Here is a 21,482-nt window from a genome sequence, read left to right as displayed (position 1 = left end):
TTTTTGTTTTTTTTTACACTGAGCATGCCTGGAAGGATTTCTATTCCTTTAGTTTAACCCATTTTTCCTGCAGCTGCTGCATCGACGGATCCGTCAAAAACCAGGATCCAGTGCATCCGTTTTTTTACAATCTGCACAGGATCCATCTTTTCAACACTGACGGATAGTGACTGATTCTAAAAGACGGAAGTGTGAAAGAGGTCTTAACTTGCCAATGCAAACCTATGGGTCAGTGGGAAAAAACAAAAAAATCAGAACGTACTCTATGTGTGCTGTCTGAGCTTCATGGACTTTGGAATAAAAGGTTTTTCAAGCGTCTCCTATCAATCTAAGGCTTCTTTCACACTAGCGTCGGGCTCGGCCCGTCGCAGTGTGTCGGGCCGAGGTTACCGATGCTAGCGTTGTATACGCCGCACAACGGGGGCAGCGGATGCATTTTTCCAGCGCATCCGCCGCCCCATTGTGAGGTGCAGGGAGGTGGGGGCGGAGTTCCGGCCGTGCATGCGCGGTCGAAAAAGCGGACCATCGGCAGCAAAAAACGTTACATGTAGCGTTTTTTTGTGCCAACGGTCCGCCAAAGCACGACGGATGCGACGTGTGGCAATCCGTCGCTAATGCAAGTCAATGGAGAAAAAACGCATCCTGCAAGCACTTTTGCAGGATGCATTTTTTGTCCAAAACGACGCATTGCGACGGACAAAAAACGCCAGTGTGAAAGTAGCCTAAGGAAAACTGATGAAACAGTGACCAAACTGACAACACTGTTTTTCTCATACAAGAAAAATCACCACTGTCTGAATGAGCCCTAATGCTTTCAATGTTGCCCTTTAGTATTGCTTTGCTTGACTCTACATGCCCTGTTGAGTAGCTGCAAACACTTTTAAGCCAGGTTCACACAAGCGTATAAAAAAAATTGTCAGAGTTTCATTCAGAAAACTGGGGGCATTTTTTTTCTCACCAGTTATTAGCAAATTACAAGACCATTTACAGTTTCCGGTGTTAAAGAATTGCAATGTATCTGTAAAATAAACAGATGCTGTATGGTGGCTCATATGGGATAATTTTTTATTCCTTAAATCCATAGATCTAATTAAATGGGTGAGTGACGCCACACATTGAAGAAACTAGTGCATGCTAAGATTTTTCGTTTTCACATGCAGATTTGGTCCCAAGAAAAAAACTAAACAAAATCAAGATCATCTGAAAAGCCCAATTGAATACTATAGGCTCTTGTGTTTTGTTTTTTTATGAAAAACACTCAGACCAAAAATACACTGGTGTGAACCTCCCCGCCTAGCTTGTATTTTCACTGCCCCAGAACAGAGCATGTTTAATCCAGAGAGTGACTGAGCGGCGGGATAGCAGGAGCTTCCACCCCATTGTATCTGGGGGAAACAGGACGGAGTCTCAGACAGACCATTCCCGCCCATATGCCCTAACACTGGACACAGGGATATTAGTGTGGTGGAACTTTTTTTTTTTTTTTTTAATTCTACCCTTATAATAAAATGAATGTAATATCCTGCAAGTTACTGAACGTTCTATGTTTACCGAGGGTACAGTACACAGTAAACCATGATCCTGTCCAGCAGTGTAGCCCAAGATGACCACGTCCTGTCAGAATTTTAGATTCTGTACAAGCTCCTTTCAGTTTCTAAAATATCCAAACAATGTCAAGTCAAGTCAAGATCATGATTTTTTTTGCACTTTTTATATTTAGATGCTGGGATATCTTGTTTGGAGGTTTTTAATTAGAGAAGCCGCATTGCTGAAAGCCAATATTGTGATCTCGGAAGAAAACGCCATCTTTCTATAATCCTGCTATTGGCACGAGCCACATTTCTTATTTGGCAATGTGATTTCTTCCTCAATTGCCGTAAGAAAGGGTGAAGCACAGAGTAAGTTGCTGAAGTCAAACCATATCTCGCTCGCCCGTGGCAATACAGCAATGTGATACCCTTTCTGCTGACTTGTAAGCACGGTGTGCCATCGGTTGCTGAACCAGGAGTGCACATTACTGCCCGCCATGCCACAAGCAGTTTTCTGCTTTTACAAGTTCACTCGGGCTTCAGTTAAGGCTTAGTGGTTTACACAGCAAAACATTTAATTAGATTCCCAAACTGTGCCAGGACAAGCAGAGCTCCTGGACTGGTAATACCAGCTCCACTGTAACCTTTAAGTGGTGTCATTTTGTAAACATGTAAGATTTGCTAATTACCTACCTTTACAATAGGCTGGGGGAGGAAAATAAATGCTTGCGATGGTATCAAATAGCAAAAAAAAAGTCAAGGAAACTCAATAAGCAAAGTAAAATGCATAAACTTTGGCTAGCTTAAGAAAGAAAATAAAAAATAAATTGCTGGAGAAAACACAAAGTTACATGACATGACTGAAGAACCATGTGCAGTCAAAAGCTAATAGCTGTAACGCCAGCAGTGATGTGACCCGCACGGGCCGTCTGCCCTCCTGCCAGTCTTCGGTCAGCTATTAGCCCCTATGTCAAACATGGTTCCCAGGAGAACAGTTTTGGCCGGAGCTCCTTGTGGAGCTCTAGTGCCATGTCAACAGGTTTACCTGCTGTTATTCTACGTCGACCTGCACCATTTACATCTGTACATACAGATATTTTTTTTTCTTCAGTTGCAACAATCTGGCACGCGAAGATGGAATAGATTTACATCCATACTTCCTCGCAATCTGGTTGTCAGTAGAAAAGGCTGGAGATTTGGCCCTGCTTGAATAGAGTCATGTGGGGCCAGATTGTGGTCCTTTGTGTGGAGGACCTTTCCTCTGACCTTTCCTACCTATTGGTCCTGCAGGTGCCTCAGCTCACAACTGAGTGGAATGCAACTACATGAGCAGCAGAAGCCAGGAGAAGTTGTCTTTTAGGCATTTGTCATACATTTGTGTCCTGCAAGAGAGGTTCTTTGCCCTCGCCAGGTGCTGGAGGACTATGGGGATGACTGTGTCCTGCTCCGTGCTTTTTCCAGTTGCTGCTGCGCATGTTCAGATTGGTGTGTTCCGGAATAAACAAAGCTACAAGGAGAGCAAGAAGCACAGAGCACGCTCCAAAGAGAAACGGGGGCCCGGGGATGATCGAATTCTGCATGGAGAGAGACAAGATAAGGAAACTCAATGCAGTAGCTTTACATTGTCATCAGGTCACAATCCTCCACCACCACAAAATCCATCAATGCAATCACATACAATGATATGATAGCAGCACTAAAGCGAGTGACTATCAGCATAGAGAATAAGGGGCACCAGAACCCATAACTGGATCATTACACGCCACACGTGCCACAATCAGGAGTGGCTGGTTTTGAATAAATGAGGTCTTAGATTCACAGGTACTTTACACTAGCTAAAAAAAAAAAAAAAAAGTGTGAGACCCCTGTTGTGATTGGTGGAGTCCCAGTGGCAGACCAACCCCGTTATATTTATCTACTATTTAGCATCTCCTGTGTTTGGCCCATAAAGCTGTATTTTTGATTACAGGGCCAGTCTTATGCACTTGTTTCATGAAAAACAAATGGGGCTGCTTCTGTAGCTGGTAAATGAATGCAAGCCCCAGATGAAAGCAATGGTGACAGAAAGTTGTGCTAAGAATCTGCCATAGGTGAAAATACCATTAATGAACTAATTTCACATGCATTATATGATATGGACCTTGTGTCAGGAAACCGTTTTAATAGCAAAAGCAGAGAGACACTTCCATTGATTACAACTGGGTCACTGCTTATGCGAATAGTTTCAAACACCTTTGTCCATAGCTCGTGACACAGATTTCTACAGTAAATGTCAAAAAAGTAAAAAAATTCAAACCGCACCCTTAAGGCATCCAGTCTCCAAGGACTTTAGAGCGCACGTCCCAAAACCGGGGAGTCCATCCCAGATAACGTACCACATCCAAGCAAATCAAGAAGGACAGCGCCACAATGGATAGTGAAAAAGTACAGCTCACATTTTATTCTGCCTCCTGCGGCCGCAGGAGGCAGAATAAAATGTGAGCTGTACTTTTTCACTATCCATTGTGGCGCTGTCCTTCTTGATTTGCTCAGATTTATACAGTGTCTTGCAAAAGTATTCGGCTCCCTGGGAACTTTTCAACCTTTTCCCACATATCATGCTTCAAACATAAAAAGATACCAAATGTAAATGTTTGGTGAAGAATCAAAAAGTGGAACACAATTGTGAAGTTGAACGAAATGTATTGGTTATTTTAAATTTTTGTGGAAATTCAAAAACTGAAAAGTGGGGCGTGCAATATTATTCGACCCCTTTAACTTAATACTTTGTTGCGCCACCTTTTGCTGCGATTACAGCTGCAAGTCGCTTGGGGTATGTCTCTATCAGTTTTGTACATCGAGAGACTGAAATTTTTGCCCATTCTTCCTTGGCAAACAGCTTGAGCTCAGTGAGGTTTGATGGAGATCGTTTGTGAACAGCAGTTTTCAGCTCTTTCCACAGATTCTCTATTGGATTGAGGTCTGGACTTTGACTTGACCATTCTAACACCTGGATACGATTATTTGTGAACCATTCCACTGTAGATTTTGCTTTATGCTTGGGATAATTGTCTTGTTGGAAGACAAATCTCCGTCCCAGTCTCAGGTCTTTTTTGTGTTCTTCAAGTATGGTCCTGTATTTGGCTCCATCCATCTTCCCATCAATTTTAACCATCGACCCTGCTGAAGAAAAGCAGGCCCAAACCATGATGCTGCCACCACCATGTTTGACAGTGGGGATGGTGTGTTCAGGGTGATGAGCTGTGTTGCCTTTATAGCCAAACATATCGTTTGGCATTGTTGCCAAAAAGTTCGATTTTGGTTTCATCTGACCAGAGCACCTTCTTCCACATGTTTGGTGTGTCTCCCAGGTGGCTTGTTGCAAACTTTAAACGACACTTTTTATGGATATCTTTGAGAAATGGCTTTCTTCTTGCCACTCTTCCATAAAGGCCAGATTTGTGCAGTGTACGACTGATTGTTGTCCTATAGACAGACTGTCCCACCTCAGCTGTAGATCTCTGCAGTTCACCCAGAGTGATCATGGGCCTCTTGGCTGCATCTCTGATCAGTCTTCTCCTTGTTTGAGATGAAAGTTTAGAGGGACGGTCGGGTCTTGGTAGATTTGCAGTGGTATGATACTCCTTCCATTTCAATATGATTGCTTGTAAAGTGCTCCTTAGCATGTTAAAGTTTTGGAAATTATTTTGTATCCAAATCCAGCTTTAAACTTCTCCACAACAGTATCACGGACCTGCCTGTTGTGTTCCTTGGTCTTCATGATGCTCTTTGTGCTTCAAACAGAACCCTGAGACTATCACAGAGCAGGGTCATTTATACCGAGACTTGATTACACAGAAATGGATTATATTTATCATCATTAGGCATTTAGGACAACATTGGATCATTCAGAGATCCACAATGAACTTCTGGAGTGAGTTTGCTGCACTGAAAGTAAAGGGGCCGAATAATATTCAAAATCAAACAAAGTCCAGCTCACCATGATCGACATCCTTGGAGACTCGGAGCACGGAACTGCTGTGTCAGGGTGTAGAAGAATCAAAGAAATGATGAGGAATCCAGCTCAACGAGATAGTGAAAAAAACCTGTTCTTTATTCACTTGGAAAATGTGTTCAGTTATCCTCCACTGAACGCATTTTCCAAGTGAATAAAGAAAAGGTTTTTTTTCACTATCTCGTTGAGCTGGATTCCTCATAATTTTGCTGAATAATATTACACGCCCCACTTTTCAGTTTTTGAATTTCCACAAAAATGTAAAAATAACCAATAAATTTCGTTCAACTTCACAATTGTGTTCCACTTGTTGATTCTTCACCAAACATTCACATTTGGTATCTTTGTTTGAAGCATGATATGTGGGAAAAGGTTGAAAAGTTCCTGGGGGCCGAATACTTTTGCAAGGCACTGTAGCTGCTGGATGGGAGCTGGGAGGACTGTGTCTTACCCAATAATATCCACAGCTCTTGTGGTTAGCCAACCTGGGATGTTGTGCCAGACCAGCTAATGAGCAGCGGATGCCATCATATATGAGGTGGTTCTCACGGCCAGAGATTACTGTTGTGGCCAATTAATTGGGTAATATGAAAAGATTCCTACCAGCTCTACCAATAACCCATTCATAACTGAATGTGAAATGAGCAGACCTGGTGCAGGATGTTTTCATTGTACAAAACCTGTAAATGTGAGATCACAGATGAAACACTAACCGATTCCATACCCCATCACATGGCATCAGGAAAGATCTGTAACTATTAGTGATAAGCGACTGTGCTCGGATAAAGTGTTATCTGAGAATGCTCATGTGGTGAGTTGTCTTCAGCGTGCTCAAATAATATGTTTGAGACCCATACGTATTTTTTAATCACGAAGAAGACACTCTTAGCACATGAGAATGCTTGAATAATGCCTCAACTGCACACGTTCGCTCATCACTACTAACTATATATGCAGTATAGTAATCCGAATGTTCATTTATGGGAATGTATCAATATTAGTACCTGTTGTGAATGTGATGTGGTCACCTTGTCTCTTGGCTCCGATTCTCCTATAGGGTTTTCATTTAGTTCCACATGAAAAATGTAAAATATGAAACCATAGAGTGCAGGTCCAAGGCCGTTACATAACCCACGTATTCCCGTAATCATACCCTGGACAACACCTGCAGAAAAGAAAAATGTGATTATTTTCTGCCTTATCCTCATTAAAAGGGATTGACCGCTGCTTTCATATCGATGACTTGTTTTAAGGCGAAGTCACACAGCCGTATAAATTGGGCCAATATCGGACTGGCCAGTGTCTCTCCTGACGCTAGCGTGACAGGTGCATATATTTCTATGCAGTCGTCACGCTCTGGTAGGGAGAGCCGTCAGCCAGTCTGTACATTGCAGTTCAACCTCGATCTGATTTATACGCTATCCTCGGTCTGTCTGACTGCTCCCTTAGGGGAGGTCATCAATATCAGATTGTCAAGGTAGGACACCTAGAACACCCAACAATCAACTTATCAGCCCTGACTGCAGCCGAATGTACATGGTGAACAGAGTGAATCAACTCTGCTAAATACCCTGTTTAGTGGCTGCTTCTGGACACTGCAGATGGGAGCAGTGTACAGTACTCAGGTGTGACTACTGACCTATAGAGCTAGGCTGTTCCTCCGCGTTCTCCGTTTACATCCAGACAATGATGTAGCTAATAACAGCTGATCGTTACGGGTGCCAGGTATCTAAAACCAACCTTTGTTTTGGAAGACCCATCATAAAAATAGGTCAATCAACAAAGTATTGGCCAGCCCCTTTAACAGGCTTATATGCCAAAAAAAGAAAAATCCCATATATCTCTATAGATTTTTCTATTTGATCGCCATGTCCTATGAATGCCAGCTGATGTGACATGATTCGGGACTTTCATTTCTGCAAATGTTTGCATTTGAGTTACTATCACTATAGTTGCCTGCTTAAGTCATGGGGTATCTTATGACTGTTCTGACAACATATTAATCACAGAGCTCATGATTCACGCAGTCATATAATAATAATTTTATTTTTATATAGCGCTAACATATTCCGCAGGGTTTTACAGTTTGCACACATTATCTAGACACAGAAGGCATCAACAACCTATGATTATTAACAAGGCTATTCCAACAGTAACACCACAATCTAGCCAATACAGAATATCACAGATATATCTGCAGACTGTATGAAGCTTATTCCAGTTCCCCTACCTTGCTGGTCGGCATCTGCTGTCCGAGACACCAAAGCACTGACTGCCGGAAATGTAATGCTGGACATTGCAGCAACAGCTCCCGCTGCCCACATCATCCTGCAAGTGACAAGGCATAGAGAACAGTGTCAGAAGGGAGAAACTTTTCCCTGCAATTTACAGTAAAAATAAATCAAATAAAAACTCCCTCTGAAAACACTACAGTTCCTATTAAACAGGTTAGTTTGATATTTCTCTGATCTCGGCAGAAGATAGGGAGCGTGCTTGTTGAATATATACAATTACCATATTTTTCATACCATAAGACGCACTTTTTTTCCTCCAAATTTGGGAGGAAAGTGTGGGTGCGTCTTATGGTAGGGATGTAGCATGTGGGGAGGGGGGCAGCAGCGAGTGGGATCGCACTGTTATCCCACTTCAGGAGGCAGAAAAATGTCCCCGGAATCAGCACTGGGGAAACCATGTGGTCCCGATGATTAAGTGCAGTGAATATTCATTAGCTACTCCCCGCCCACCTATCAGCTGAGAGGTGAGCTGGGAGCAGCCATTGAATACTGCACTTAAGCAGCGACACACATGGTTTCCCCAGCGATGGATTCCTGGAGCAGCTGGGGAGATCTGTGTGTATGGGGGAGGAGGAGGCAGCAGCAGGGGCCAGGGGAGAGATCGCTGCATACCTGCCTGGGCTCCAAGCTGAGTGCTGTGCAAGGAGGACCTGTGTGATGTCAGAAGTGGGCGGGCTGGAGCATCACATGGCAGCACAGAGCCCTCCCTCTTCTTGACATCATCACAGGTCCTTCAGACTCCTCACTAGAATCTGCAGGCTTCCTCTTATGACCTGTGCTGTGGAGAGGCAACAAGAGGGAGGGCTCTGTGTGTGCAGTCATGGGATGCTTCTACCTCACCACAGTGGCTGGCTGGCTGCCACAATTAAGAGGTTAGTCTTTACAAAACACAATAAAGCCTTCTGCCACTCCTTTGGTGAACTATAACTCCCAGCATGTCATAGGATCTGCAGGACATGCTGGGAGTTATAGTTCTCCGATGGGATTTTAAAGCAGCACTACAGTGTTATTTTGCAGTGCTGGAGTGGTGCTTTCACTATAAGCCCTGTGCCCCCATTCTTATACTCACCCTCCAGCATCTTCATATAGTACTTCACAGACACCACACTGGTCCCGCAGCTTCCAACATAATAACATACTATTATATATAATAACAACACATATAATAGTGTGTTATTTATGTTATTAAATATTTTACCACTTTTTTGCTTCAAATATTTTTTTCCCTATTTTCCACCTCTAAAACCTGGATGCGCCTTACAGTCCGGTGCGTCTTATAGTCCGAAAAATACGGTACCTCGTGTTTGTGGTGTAAATAAACTTATCTTCGTGCGGGTCATAACCAAATAGAAATCAATATAGGGTGTGAATAAACTTTGCATTCAAAACCTCATCAATTCTTAAGATACATTTGCACACAGTCTTTGAAGGAACTCTGCAGGGAAGATATTGCAAGCATCTTGGGGAAGTAATCACAGATCTTCTATGGATGTCGCTCGTGCCAATCCTTTGGTTTCTTTACATGATCTCGGACAGACTTGATGTTGAGATCAGGGTATTTCGGACCATATTGTCACTTTCTGGACTTCTTGTTCGTCTTTACACTGAAGGTAGTCCTTAAGGACATGTGCTGCACGGTTGGGGTCCTTGTTCTGCTGCAATACCATCAGGGAGGTGTGTGATTAGTCCTAAATTTATTCTGCAGCAGAATAATGACCCCAAAGAAAGCCAGCAATAGCAATGTTCAATGTAAAGACGAACAAGGAGTGCTAGAAGTGATGATCTGGGCTGACAGATCCCTGATCTCAACAGCATGGAGTCTGGCTGGGTTTACATGAAGAGACAAAGATTTGTGCAAGATCTAAAGAGAAGATCTGTGTTTACTTCACCAAGATGTTTGGAATAACCTCCCTACTGAGTGCTGTTGTATCTAGAAGAATGAATGTTGTTTTGAAGATAAAGGGCAGTCACATATATTGATGAGATTTAAATGTCACTTTTGTTCATTCACTTCATATTTTAATTTATACAAATAAACCAATATCGGAAAGCTTCTTAAGGTACCGTCACACTAAGCGACGCTGCAGCGATAGCGACAGCGATGCCGATCGCTGCAGCGTCGCTGTTTGGTCGCTGGAGAGCTGTCACACAGACCGCTCTCCAGCGACCAACGATGCGGAGGTCCCCGGGTAACCAGGGTAAACATCGGGTTGCTAAACGCAGGGCCGCGCTTAGTAACCCGATGTTTACCCTGGTTACCAGCGTAAAATGTAAAAAAAACAAACAGTACATACTTACATGCGTCCCCCGGCGTCCGCTTCCTGCAATGACTGAGCGCCGGCAGTAGCAGGGCACAGCGGTGACGTGTGCTTTCACTTTCACTTTACGGCGCTCAGTCAGTGTGGGAAGCGGACGACGGGGGACGCATGTAAGTATGTACTGTTTTTTTGGTTTTTTTTTTACATTTTACGCTGGTAACCAGGGTAAACATCGGGTTACTAAGCGCGGCCCTGCGCTTAGTAACCCGATGTTTACCCTGGTTACCAGTGTAAAATATCGCTGGTATCATTGCTTTTGCTGTCAAACACGGCGATAAACGGCGACCTAGCGACCAAATAAAGTTCAGACCTTCTAGCAGCGACCAGCAATTTCACAGCGGGATCCAGATCGCTGCTGCGTGTCAAATACAGCAATATCGCTACCTAGGACGCTGCAACGTCACAGATCGCTGGCTATATCGCTGCGACGTTGCTTAGTGTGACGGTACCTTTAAGGTACCTTCACACGAAGCGACGCTGCAGCGATAGCGACAACGATGCCGATCGCTGCAGCGTCGCTGTTTGGTCGCTGGAGAGCTGTCACACAGACCGCTCTCCAGCGACCAACGATGCCGAGGTCCCCGGGTAACCCGGGTAACCAGGGCCGCGCTTAGTAACCCGATGTTTACCCTGGTTACCAGCGTAAAAGTAAAAATAACAAACAGTACATGCTCACCTGCGCGTCCCCTGGCGTCCGCTTCCTGTACTGTGTGAGCGCCGGCCCTAACAGCAGAGCGGTGACTTCACCGCTGTGCTTTTACTTTCACTTTAGGGCCGGCGCTCAGTCAGAGCAGGAAGCGGACGGCAGGGAACGCGCAGGTGAGTATGTACTGTTTGTTTTTTTTACTTTTACGCTGGTAACCAGGGTAAACATCGGGTTACTAAGCACGGCCCTGCGCTTAGTAACCCGATATTTACCCTGGTTACCAGCGTAAAACATCGCTGGTATCGTTGCTTTTGGTGTCAAACCTGACGATACACGCCGGTCTGACGACCAAATAAAGTTCTGAACTTTATTCAACGACCAGCGATATCACAGCAGGATCCAGATCGCTGCTGCGTGTCAAACACAACGATATCGCTATCCAGGACGCTGCAACATCACGGATCGTTGTCGTTGTAAAGTCGTTTCGTGTGAAGGTACCTTTACTTTAAAGCATCTTTTTCCCACAACTGACTTAAACTATTGCACAATACTGTATATCTAATGTAAAATATATAATATAAGAGAGAGAGAGAGAGAGAGAGAGAGAGAGAGAGAGAGAGAGAGAGAGAGAGAGAGAGAGAGAGAGAGAGAGAGAGAGAGTGAGTGAAGGCCCCGTCTCACTTAGCGACGCTAAAGCGATCCCGACAACAATACGACCTGTCAGGGATCGTTGCTGCGTCGCTATGTGGTCGCTGGTGAGATGTCAAACAGTGAGATCTTCCCAACGATCGCTGCTGCGATCTCACTGTTTGACATCTCACCAGCGACCTGTAGCGACCTGTACAATGATGTCACATGGGAGCTATTATGACGATTCAGTGTCTGAGTCATCAACGAGGTCGTTGGTAAGGTGTCAGACACAGCGATGTGTGCTACCCAGCGGGACCTCAACGATCAAAAAAAGGTCCAGGCCATTCCGACATGACCAGCGATCTCACAGCAGGGGCCTGGTCGCTGCTACGTGTCACACATAGCGAGATCGCTACTGAGGTCGCTGTTGCGTCACAAAACTTGTGACTCAGCAGCGATCTCGCTAGCGATCTCGCTTAGTGAGACGGGGGCTATAGAGAGAGATAGAGAGAGAGAGATAGAGAGAGATAGAGAGAGAGATAGAGAGATAGATAGAGAGATAGATAGATATAGATAGATAGATATATATATATAGATAGATATATATAAACCTATAAAAAATAAGTACGAATCAGACCTCAAAATACCAAAAGATACCAAATTTTATTAAGAAACAAAAAAAAAAAAATTACAAAAGACAACAATGATGGTGACGTATACCAGTATAAATAGCACCATAGACCTGAGGCACGTATAAATACCAATATCCCTCTTGCCACACATATAAGTATCCCATATATCAACGGCTTGTTACGCCCAGTGGCATGTTACATATAGTATCGTATCTCTAGTGTGGCAGTAAAATACGTTTAGCAGTAACAAACTACATTACCTCAGATCTAATGGTGCCAGATAGATAGATCTAGATAGATAGATCTAGATAGATAGATCTAGATAGATAGATCTAGATAGATCTAGATAGATAGATCTAGATAGATAGATCTAGATAGAGAGAGATAGAGAGATATATATATATATATATATATACACACACACATACATATACACACACACATACCTGTACTGTCTATTACATCTATCAATGGTGTAATTTGTCACGTGTTGTTCATAGATGGTTAAAACTATCACATTTTAAGACCTTCTAAAAGGACCAGATGTTTTTTTTTTTTTAATATGTCCCGATACGTGAAGCCAGGACTAAATACACACACAAAAGAATAATCTAGCTGGCAGAGATGGCAGCAGTACATGAGCTGACTACATGAGCACATTTTGCCTGAGGCAGAACTGTAAATGGAGCCCTGTTTGTCATCAGCTCCCTCGCTGCCTTCTCTAGTTTCAGGATGTGCATTATTTGCATTAACAGATTTTGAGCTCCTAGCCGAGCGAGCGCTGAAAGACTTTCCTGCAAAAGAGTGGAAAACAAGTGCTCACTCCATCACAATTGAAACATGATGTCCTTACCAAGGTTCTGATCCAAAGCCATACCAGGCCAACTGCAAGATCTGAAAACCAAGGCCCAGCAAAATTGTGTTCTTGTTTCCAATTGACCTCATGAGTAGACTTAACACAATGGTCTGCAATAGAAAACAAAAGAAAATGATCTATACGACACATACACACATACGGGAATGATGAAGCATGCATATTTATACACTAGAAAACAGATGGCATAGTCCTTTCTCATCATCACCAGGGCCAGCGATGAGTCTCCATTACTATTTCAGTGTTTATTGTTGGGAGCTACAGGCCTTCAGTGAGCTCAAAGGCTCTGCCAATGTAGATGGCACAAGCCGCCGGGGTTGGCTGAAGTGCTGTCAACATGACATCAATGCTTCAGACAACAAAACACCGGGAGCAGCAGCAGGGGACTCAGGACAAGGCCATCGGTGGCTGGAGAACATGATCAGGGCCGGTCCTTACGGTCCCCTGTCACATGATCGCCGTTATTCACCAAATAACTGCAATCACTAAAAAAAAAAGTCTGATTTACAATTTCTCTCTCTCAACCCGATATGATCTAGCATATCAGAGAAGAGAGAAGTGGAGTCCCCCGAGGCACTCCGCGATCAACGGGCCCTCCTGCTCCGTCCCCCAGCCCTCTGCGTCATCGTCCTGGAAGAAAATGGTTACCCTTATGATAATAAAAAAAAAAGTTTGGGTCTAAAGTAAATTTTTTGTGAAAAAAGTTAAACGTTAATTTTTTCCTTCCACATTGCTTCAGCTCTTGTAAAGCACCTGAAGGGTTAATAAACTTCTTGAATGTGGTTTTGAGCACCTAGAGGGGTGCAGTTTTTAGCATGGTGTCACTTTTTGGGTACTCTGTCATATAGACCCCTCAAAGTCACGTGGTCCCTAAAAAAGATGGTTTTGAAAATTTTGTTGGAAATATGAGAAATCACTGGTCAACTTTTAACCATTATAACGTCCTAACAGAAAAAAAACTAATGTTTCCAAAATTGTGCTGATGTAAAGTAGACATGTGGGAAATGTTATTTATGAACTATTTTGTGTGACATAACTCTCTGATTTAATGGCACAAAAATTAAAAGTTTGAAAATTGCAAAATCTTCAGCAAATTTCCATTTTGTTTTTTTTTTTTAAAAATAAACGAAAATCATGTCAAATTTTTTTTACCATAATCATGAAGTATAATGTGTCAATAAAATAAAAACAACCTCAGAATCCGTGGGAATCATTGAGACGTTCCACAGTTATAATGTCAAACTCTGGTCAGAATTGTAAAAATTGGCTTAGTCACTAAGGGGTTAAATACACTGCGCTTGGAGGCAGAAAACATTTTAAGCCCTAGATAAGTTTATCTGAACATTTAATCCTGGAAATATTTCTCGTTCTGATGGTGCTTGATTGTAAAAGTGCAACTGCACCACTGATACTAATCAGGGCCATATATCGTCACCGAACACAACCTGCAGGTCACCGATCTCGGTTTTAACCTACCTGAGCAACGATGGAGAGAATTCCCAAAACAGCAATGAAGGCAGCCACACTTTCTGATGAAAATTTCATAATCTTCAGGGGGAAAGAAAAAAAAAAGAAGAAGAGTAAACAATAATTAACAAAACCTGACGCGTTCCTGGCACATCAGTGCCCTTCGTCATAGAATACTGACTGATTATGCACCTACAACTTATTTTTCATGTGGGTCCTGCTCACCTGTCTGAGGTACAGAAAGAAGCTGGAATACTGTCCAGCCTCCGGGAGGTAGGAGAGAAAAACGGTGATACAGATGAGCAGGACGATGGAATCCTGGCCAACTTTTTTCAATGACTGGGAAGAAAAGAGACAAATTGTAACATTCTGATTGACACAAATGTAGTAGGTACAACCATCAAATAAATACAGACTCCACCAAAGAGAACTGCACAGCGTAACAACAAAGAAAACAGAACTTTGTCTAAGAGAAGAGTAGTAACATAAGAAAGCAAAGGTGGGAACGTGTCACAACACTATCAGAGCTAACTAGTGAGCGCAAGTAGAGGAGTCATCTTGTTTTCTATCTTCAGGACAACACTGCTCCCCAACCTCCCAGCTTCCTTTTTGCCGGGGGTGGGGTGAAGACTGCGTCCTTAAGATTAACAGTTCGGCCCAGCAGCATGGTTGAGCCACCAGTCCAAATTCTGTGTTCTCCAGCGCAGCTTCTTTGGTCTTAGAGTCGTGATTAAAAGAAATTAATAATATAATAATCTTTATTTTTATATAGCGCCAACATATTCCGCAGAGCTTTACAGTTTTCACACATTATCATCGCTGTCCCTGATGGGGCTCACAATCTAAATTCCCTATCAGTATGTGTTTGGAGTGTGGGAGGAAACCGGAGTACCCGGAGGAAACCCACCAAACACGGGGAGAACATACACACTCATGCTCCTTGCCTTAGACACATGCCACCACTGATAGACTCCAGAAGTGGACGGCAACCTAGACAATGAGTAATAAACTATAGCATTAAAAACCCTCCGTTCTTGAGAATTTTTAATACAAGGTTAATAGCAAAGTTTCTTTTACACAAGCACTTTAAAATGTTACCTAATCATAAACATGAACAAACCTCTGCAAGTCATCCTAGCTGCTTGGTTTGTCAGAAGAAACCCATTCTGTTCCTCTGACTTCAATCTTTCGGTCTCAAACTGGTGGAAGCCAATAACCCCCCCTTCCCCGAGGCAGAAGACAAGACCACTGACTTGGCAAGTGTCTGTTTTCAAGGCAGCTCGATGACAAGGTGTCACTGTTGGATCTGCAGATTGACTGGTAGGGTGCCATAACAATTGTAGGCCGACACTTGCCATGACACTTTTTCAGCTAGTGTTAGCATTTGCCTCTAAGTTCAGTGTGACTAATGGGGCCTGATCCTGGGACATGTCGCTTGCACAGGTTTGTAGCGTTAAAGCAGAAAGCGTCACTAACTGCATAACTGACAGCCACCTATGTCAAGTAATGCATGATCAAACATAAGCTGACAAGACAAGGTCACAACAATGTATAGCATATGCTGAAATAGCTCAGTTTGGGCAGACACTTGCGTAAACCTGTGTGCACCGGTCAACAGACACCGAACTAAATCCTGTGTGTGGACCTGCCATGACTCTCCAGAGTGAACAGAGAGCCCCACAACCACTTCTATTCCTTCTCCACTTAGATATGGAGGCCACAGGCAGGGCCTTCCAGGGATGGGTGTGGGCCCTAGAGGTGGGACGTGCTTGCATCTATAAGATATTAATGGCATGCCACAAATGTGTAAAATGGGAAAAACACCTTTGAAAGAGTTGTTGAGGACTAACAGGGTCCAAAACTCCCATCAGCTGATATCTATCATCTGCTTGCTGCCTGAGCATATAATGGAAAATAGAAGAACTATGACATCACAGGATTAAAAACAGACTAACTGAATCCTTCTAAGCTCTATGTAGAAAAAGGAAGTCTCTTCCTCACACGAGTCATGATTAGAACTACAATTCTACATCATTGCAAAGTCCCTGGCAGCCCAACTCCACCTCCTTTTCAACTCCTGGAACAGCTGCTCCCATCCCCTTGCTCGCATCTCTGTTTCCTTTTGTCAGTGAGGTAGGATTGTAGTTATAATGATAAGAAGAATTAACTGGGTAGAAAGGCAAAATGAGCAATTTTAAGTATCGTATTTTTCAGACCATAAGATGCACTTTTTTTCCTCCGAATTTGGGAGGAAAGTGTGGGTGCGTCTTATGGTCCGGATGTACCATGTGAGGAGGGGGCAGCGTGAGTGGGATCCACTGTGATTCCACTCACAGGAGGCAGAAAAATGTCCCCTCTGCCTGGCTGCAGGGCTGGGGAAACCATGTGATCCCGATGATTAAAGTGCAGTGAATAATAAGCCGCATCCCCGCCCACCTGTCAGCTGAGCAGTGAGCAGGAGCAGCAAATGAATACTCCTTCACTTACACAGGGACACACATGGTTTCCTCAGCGCTGGATTCCTGCAGCAGCTGGGGAGATCTGTGTCCCCGGTGGAGGAGGGGGCAGCAGCAGGGGCCGGAGGAGACAAGATCGCTGCATACCTGCCTGTGCTGGATGCTGAGGCATAAGGACCTGTGTGATGTCATGAAGTGGGCGGGCTGGAGCATCACATGACGGCACAGAGCCCTCCCTCTTCTGATGTCATCACAAGTCCTTCAGACACCGCACTAGAATCTGCTGGCTTCCTCTCATGACCTGTGCTCTGGAAAGGCAGGGAGAGCTCTGTGTGTGCAGTCATGGGATGCTCCAGCATTTTACCTCACTACAGCTGGCTGGCTACCACACTAAAAAGGTTAGTCACTACAACACACAAAGCACTCTGCCACTCCTGTGGTGAACTATAACTCCCAGCATGCCATAGGATCTGCAGGACATGCTGGGAGTTATAGTTCTCCAATGGGATCTCAAAGCAGCAATCCAGTATTAGTTTTCAGTGCTGGAAAATATAAGCCCTGTGCCCCCATTCTTATACTCACCCTCCAGCGTCTTCATATAGTACTTTACAGACACCACACTGGTCCCGCAGCACCATCTTCTACCCACAGCTTCCAACATAATAACTTACTATTATATATAATAACACTACATATAATAGTATGATATTTATGTTACTAAATATTTTACCACATTTTTTTGCTTCAAATATTTTTTTCCCTATTTTCCACCTCTAAAACCTGGGTGCGTCTTATAGTCCGGTGCGTCTTATAGTCCGAAAAATACGGTACACAGTGCTATATAATATGATGACATCAATACACTACGAAAATGAAAAATTGATGGGAGGAGGAGTGCTTCTTTAATAGCTCCCATTCAAGTGAATGGTGGTTATACAGCAGTAGTCTGCATCAGCTATATCAATATTAGTGCTGGACAACCCCTTTAATGATGGCCCCTTTAAAAAGGTATGTTGGCTGTGTACACTTCTGTATCAGGAGATAAGTGATGTCACATCTACTGAATAGGACAGGTTTCCAATACGAGACATGACAGGTATCAGTACTCGTGACATTGCCACATGGGGCCCACTCAGCTGTGGGAGTGAGCAGCCTAGAAGTCTATGCAGAATGACACCCAAACATTAGGTAAAACTAGGCCTGAACATGAGGTTTAAGACACTAAAATGTTTACACCGTGAAATTGCATCATAAAGACATAGCATCTAATAATCTTTATTTTTATATAGCGCAAACATATTCTGCAGCGCTTTACAGTTTGCACACATTATCATCACTGTCCCCGATGGGGCTCACAATCTAGTTTCCCTACCAGTATGTCTTTGGAATGTGGGAAGAAACTGGAGAACCCGGAGGAAACCCACGCAAACAAGGGGAGAGCCTACAAACTCCTTGCAGATGTTGTCCTTGTCCTCCACATGCATCAATGGATATATTGGATTTGCTTCAGCAATTTTCATATTTACTCCTTCCATTTTCTGTGGTTTGACCACAGTATGGCGCTGACAATGCAGGGAACCTGACAAATAAAATCAAATTCATACACTGCATATTTTATTTCTTTAAGACCAGAACTGAATGCCATGAGGTGTGCAGGTAAGCTGACAAGAAGAAGCAGAGAGCCACATCTGCACACCAGATAAATGTCAGTCATTCCAATAGAATTAAAACTGAGAGCAAAATGCAGATCTCAGCATCAGCTCGGGGCGTTCTGGGCTTGGAGGAACCGAATATGAAGTTACTGCTGCATAAAGTACCTTACATCTAGGGATAAAGAACACAAGTGGCCAGATTAGGAAGGGTGGAGGAGATTTTGTCCATTCTAAAGGGAAACGAGGACATTAATATTCCAGCCTTCATATAACTCATCAGATCGGCCGCCTCATTCTCTGCTAACGCTCTCGGTGTCGGGAGGATGTGACTAATATGGCTGCTTCACTGGCTACCAAAACCGCACACTGCTCTATTGGAGAAAGAGTGCCGGTCCTCCATGAAGGGAGTACAGCACTTGTTATCGCTCCATTACATTGTGGGAAACCTATACAATTACAGACAATCAATGCAAGGAGAAAAAGGCGACAACTTCTACTATAAAATAGTGCACTATTTAGAAGTAAATAGGAAAAATTTAGGTGAGGCCTTCATGGAGACCACCATAAGCCGAATAACTAAGGCGGGATGCACACACGCACTAGCAACATCATCCGCTTTTTCCTTTTCACATGTAACGCACCATGGAATAAATGGCACTATAATAATAATTATTAATAATAATATGTAGTAACATTTGTGGGACCTAGCACACTGACTTGCACTAGTCCTTGTGCTGTCCATATCCTATCCATTTTGTACACAGACTTAATAAACTTGTCTGTACGAGCCATAATAGACCCTATGGCAGAATGTAGGAAGAAATAAAGGGGGAAGTCAATAGTCGACATTTATGAAAATCAGCAAGAAATCATAGAGCAGCGTGGCGTTTGTACACGTCTCTGGTAAATTGAATTCTGCTATTGGTAAGAAAACTTGCTAAAATGAGGCCCGGTGTTACCGAACATATTTACATAACGAGACCAATCTGGAAAAAACAAAACAAAAAACACCACAATTTTATTTAGGGTTTTCAGTGATTTTACAGCAAATGAGAAAATTCTGCCCCACGTAAAAAACAAATCTCCAATAAATTGGATGTGTCAGTTAAACATGTTGCCCCTAAAAATGGCAGCATATAATAGAGACCAGTCCCTTCTCCCATTAACCAACATAGCCAATGAGAGATGTGTACACTGGCACTCGCAGTAAGTCACCGCTGAGAGGGACGGGGAACGCTCCCCTTCTGAACACTGCAGACTCAGAGCTACAAGTTCTCTGTTATCTTTGATGGCTTCTATTAGCCAAATGGACTAGCCTGCTGTCTTCCCATTAGGCGTTTACTAAATAACAATGTACACAATGTTTTAACTTACGGCAAATGGATCTGCCTGCTCCCAAGAAATTGGAGCCCCCCAAGATGCTGGCCTCATTTTCTCAGGAAGAGACTCTGGAACAGCCACCAGGATGAAGCAGATGTCGAGCAGAGCAATGGCCGTTGCCAGCAGCACCACAAGAGAGTCCCCATATACATGACTCAAGTAGGCTCCAATGGCAGGACTAGTGACCAAACTAGCTGCAAACGTGGCGGAAACCTGCAAAAGTACAGCAACGTTTAACACACCGGTGAGAAAGGAAACGTAAATGCAGCAGTATATATAGCAGTGGTCTGTACTGAATCCCTCTACAGCTGTCGGGGGTACTAAACCTGCCAGCCCACCCATGCAGCCTGGAGAGATTCAGGCTGAGACCACTGACGTATAGTAAAAGCGAGCTTCTATCTTTCCGGGAATAACACCCTGAACAGTTCTGTGCAAATCTGAGGAAATCAGTTTTAGCAATGAAACCACAACCGCTCTGATGTGCGGTAAGGATCTCTGTAAATAGCAGGGTGTTACGGGGATCATATTCCCCTGACGTCCGGACATTGCAGAGAGTCACTTACACATGCAGAGTGTCCGACAACTCCACGCTTTCTACCATGTTTACATGGGGATTTGCTCTGTTGTCTTTACAGAAAACGTGAAGTCGTCTATGGAAATAACTAGCAGAGGCCTGGAGCCTCACACACAAACTCACACGTCACACGGGATTTTCCACTGCAGAAGCAGAACCAGAAAGACACCACAAAATGGTTTCTAACCGGATTTATAGGCTCAGACTCTGCTGTCAATTTTCTTTCATTCTCTGTAGGTAATGAATAGAGCGCCTAATTTATCTAAAATAGTGGCGATAAAAGGCAGAGCGGTTGTCGGGCACAGCATCCAAACCGCAGATTTTAAAGGTTTTTTCAGACTGCTCATAAAAATAAAAAACATTATATGCAGCTAAAAATAATAATAAAAAAATCAAACACTATTATACTAAATATGAACGGCACAGCATCAAGGAACCAGAGTACTAGTGCAGGGTTAGGAAAGATGTTTCAGTAGGATATTTTTGGAATAAAGCCGAGACACCAATAACTCGACCAAAGTCTGCCAAGTGTCGCTGCCACATTGCAAAACAATCCACGGAAATAAGAATCGTGCTGCAACCCCAAAGGTAACATGACAAGCAAATAGCAAAAAGTTCACCTGAGTCAGATTTTTGGCAACTTGCTTGTTGCAGTACCCTAGAGGTCACAATGCGCCCTATGTAATTGCATTGCACTGCGATGTAGCAGCAACACATAGTGAACTGGCTTTGCGGCCAAAGTCACCACGTAGCCCCAGCCCAATGCTGTAAAATGGTGGATTTAGAAACCTCAGCTTGTGCTGCTGTGGTTCTTGGACCGTGGTCTTTAATAGGTAGCCAATATAGACCACAGTATAGGATCAAAACAGATTACCGTATTTACTATAAGACACACCCCAAATTTAGAGGAGGAAAATAGGAAAAAAATAATTTTTAATGTGAAAATGGGGCATCTGTCTTATAGTTTGAATTTAGCTTAACAGGGGGAAGGCGTCGTTAGTGGAGCGGGGTAACCGCTGCAGGAAGTTGGAGGATT

The 21,482-nt window shown here is 43.5% G+C and overlaps 1 protein-coding gene across 1 annotated transcript in view; it reads right to left on the bottom strand.

Annotated features, from left to right (window-relative positions):
* SLC71A1 (solute carrier family 71 member 1) overlaps positions 1–21,482 on the bottom strand; it is a 53,920-nt gene continuing 32,438 nt past the window's right edge. Inside the window, exons 7-13 of the mRNA XM_077276057.1 lie at positions 19,867–20,085; positions 14,610–14,723; positions 14,394–14,465; positions 12,897–13,009; positions 7,754–7,851; positions 6,528–6,688; positions 1–3,103 (exon numbers count right to left, since the gene is read on the bottom strand). Coding sequence (XP_077132172.1) covers positions 2,897–3,103; positions 6,528–6,688; positions 7,754–7,851; positions 12,897–13,009; positions 14,394–14,465; positions 14,610–14,723; positions 19,867–20,085 — 984 coding nt within the window. The 3' untranslated portion in view covers positions 1–2,896. The remainder of the gene's footprint in view (positions 3,104–6,527; positions 6,689–7,753; positions 7,852–12,896; positions 13,010–14,393; positions 14,466–14,609; positions 14,724–19,866; positions 20,086–21,482) is intronic.

Source organism: Ranitomeya variabilis, chromosome 8 (genome assembly GCF_051348905.1).
Source record: "Ranitomeya variabilis isolate aRanVar5 chromosome 8, aRanVar5.hap1, whole genome shotgun sequence".
Classification (NCBI taxonomy): Eukaryota; Metazoa; Chordata; class Amphibia; order Anura; family Dendrobatidae; genus Ranitomeya; species Ranitomeya variabilis.
The sequence above is the reverse complement of the archived record's forward strand: the minus strand, read 5'-3'. Positions and strand labels throughout refer to the sequence as shown.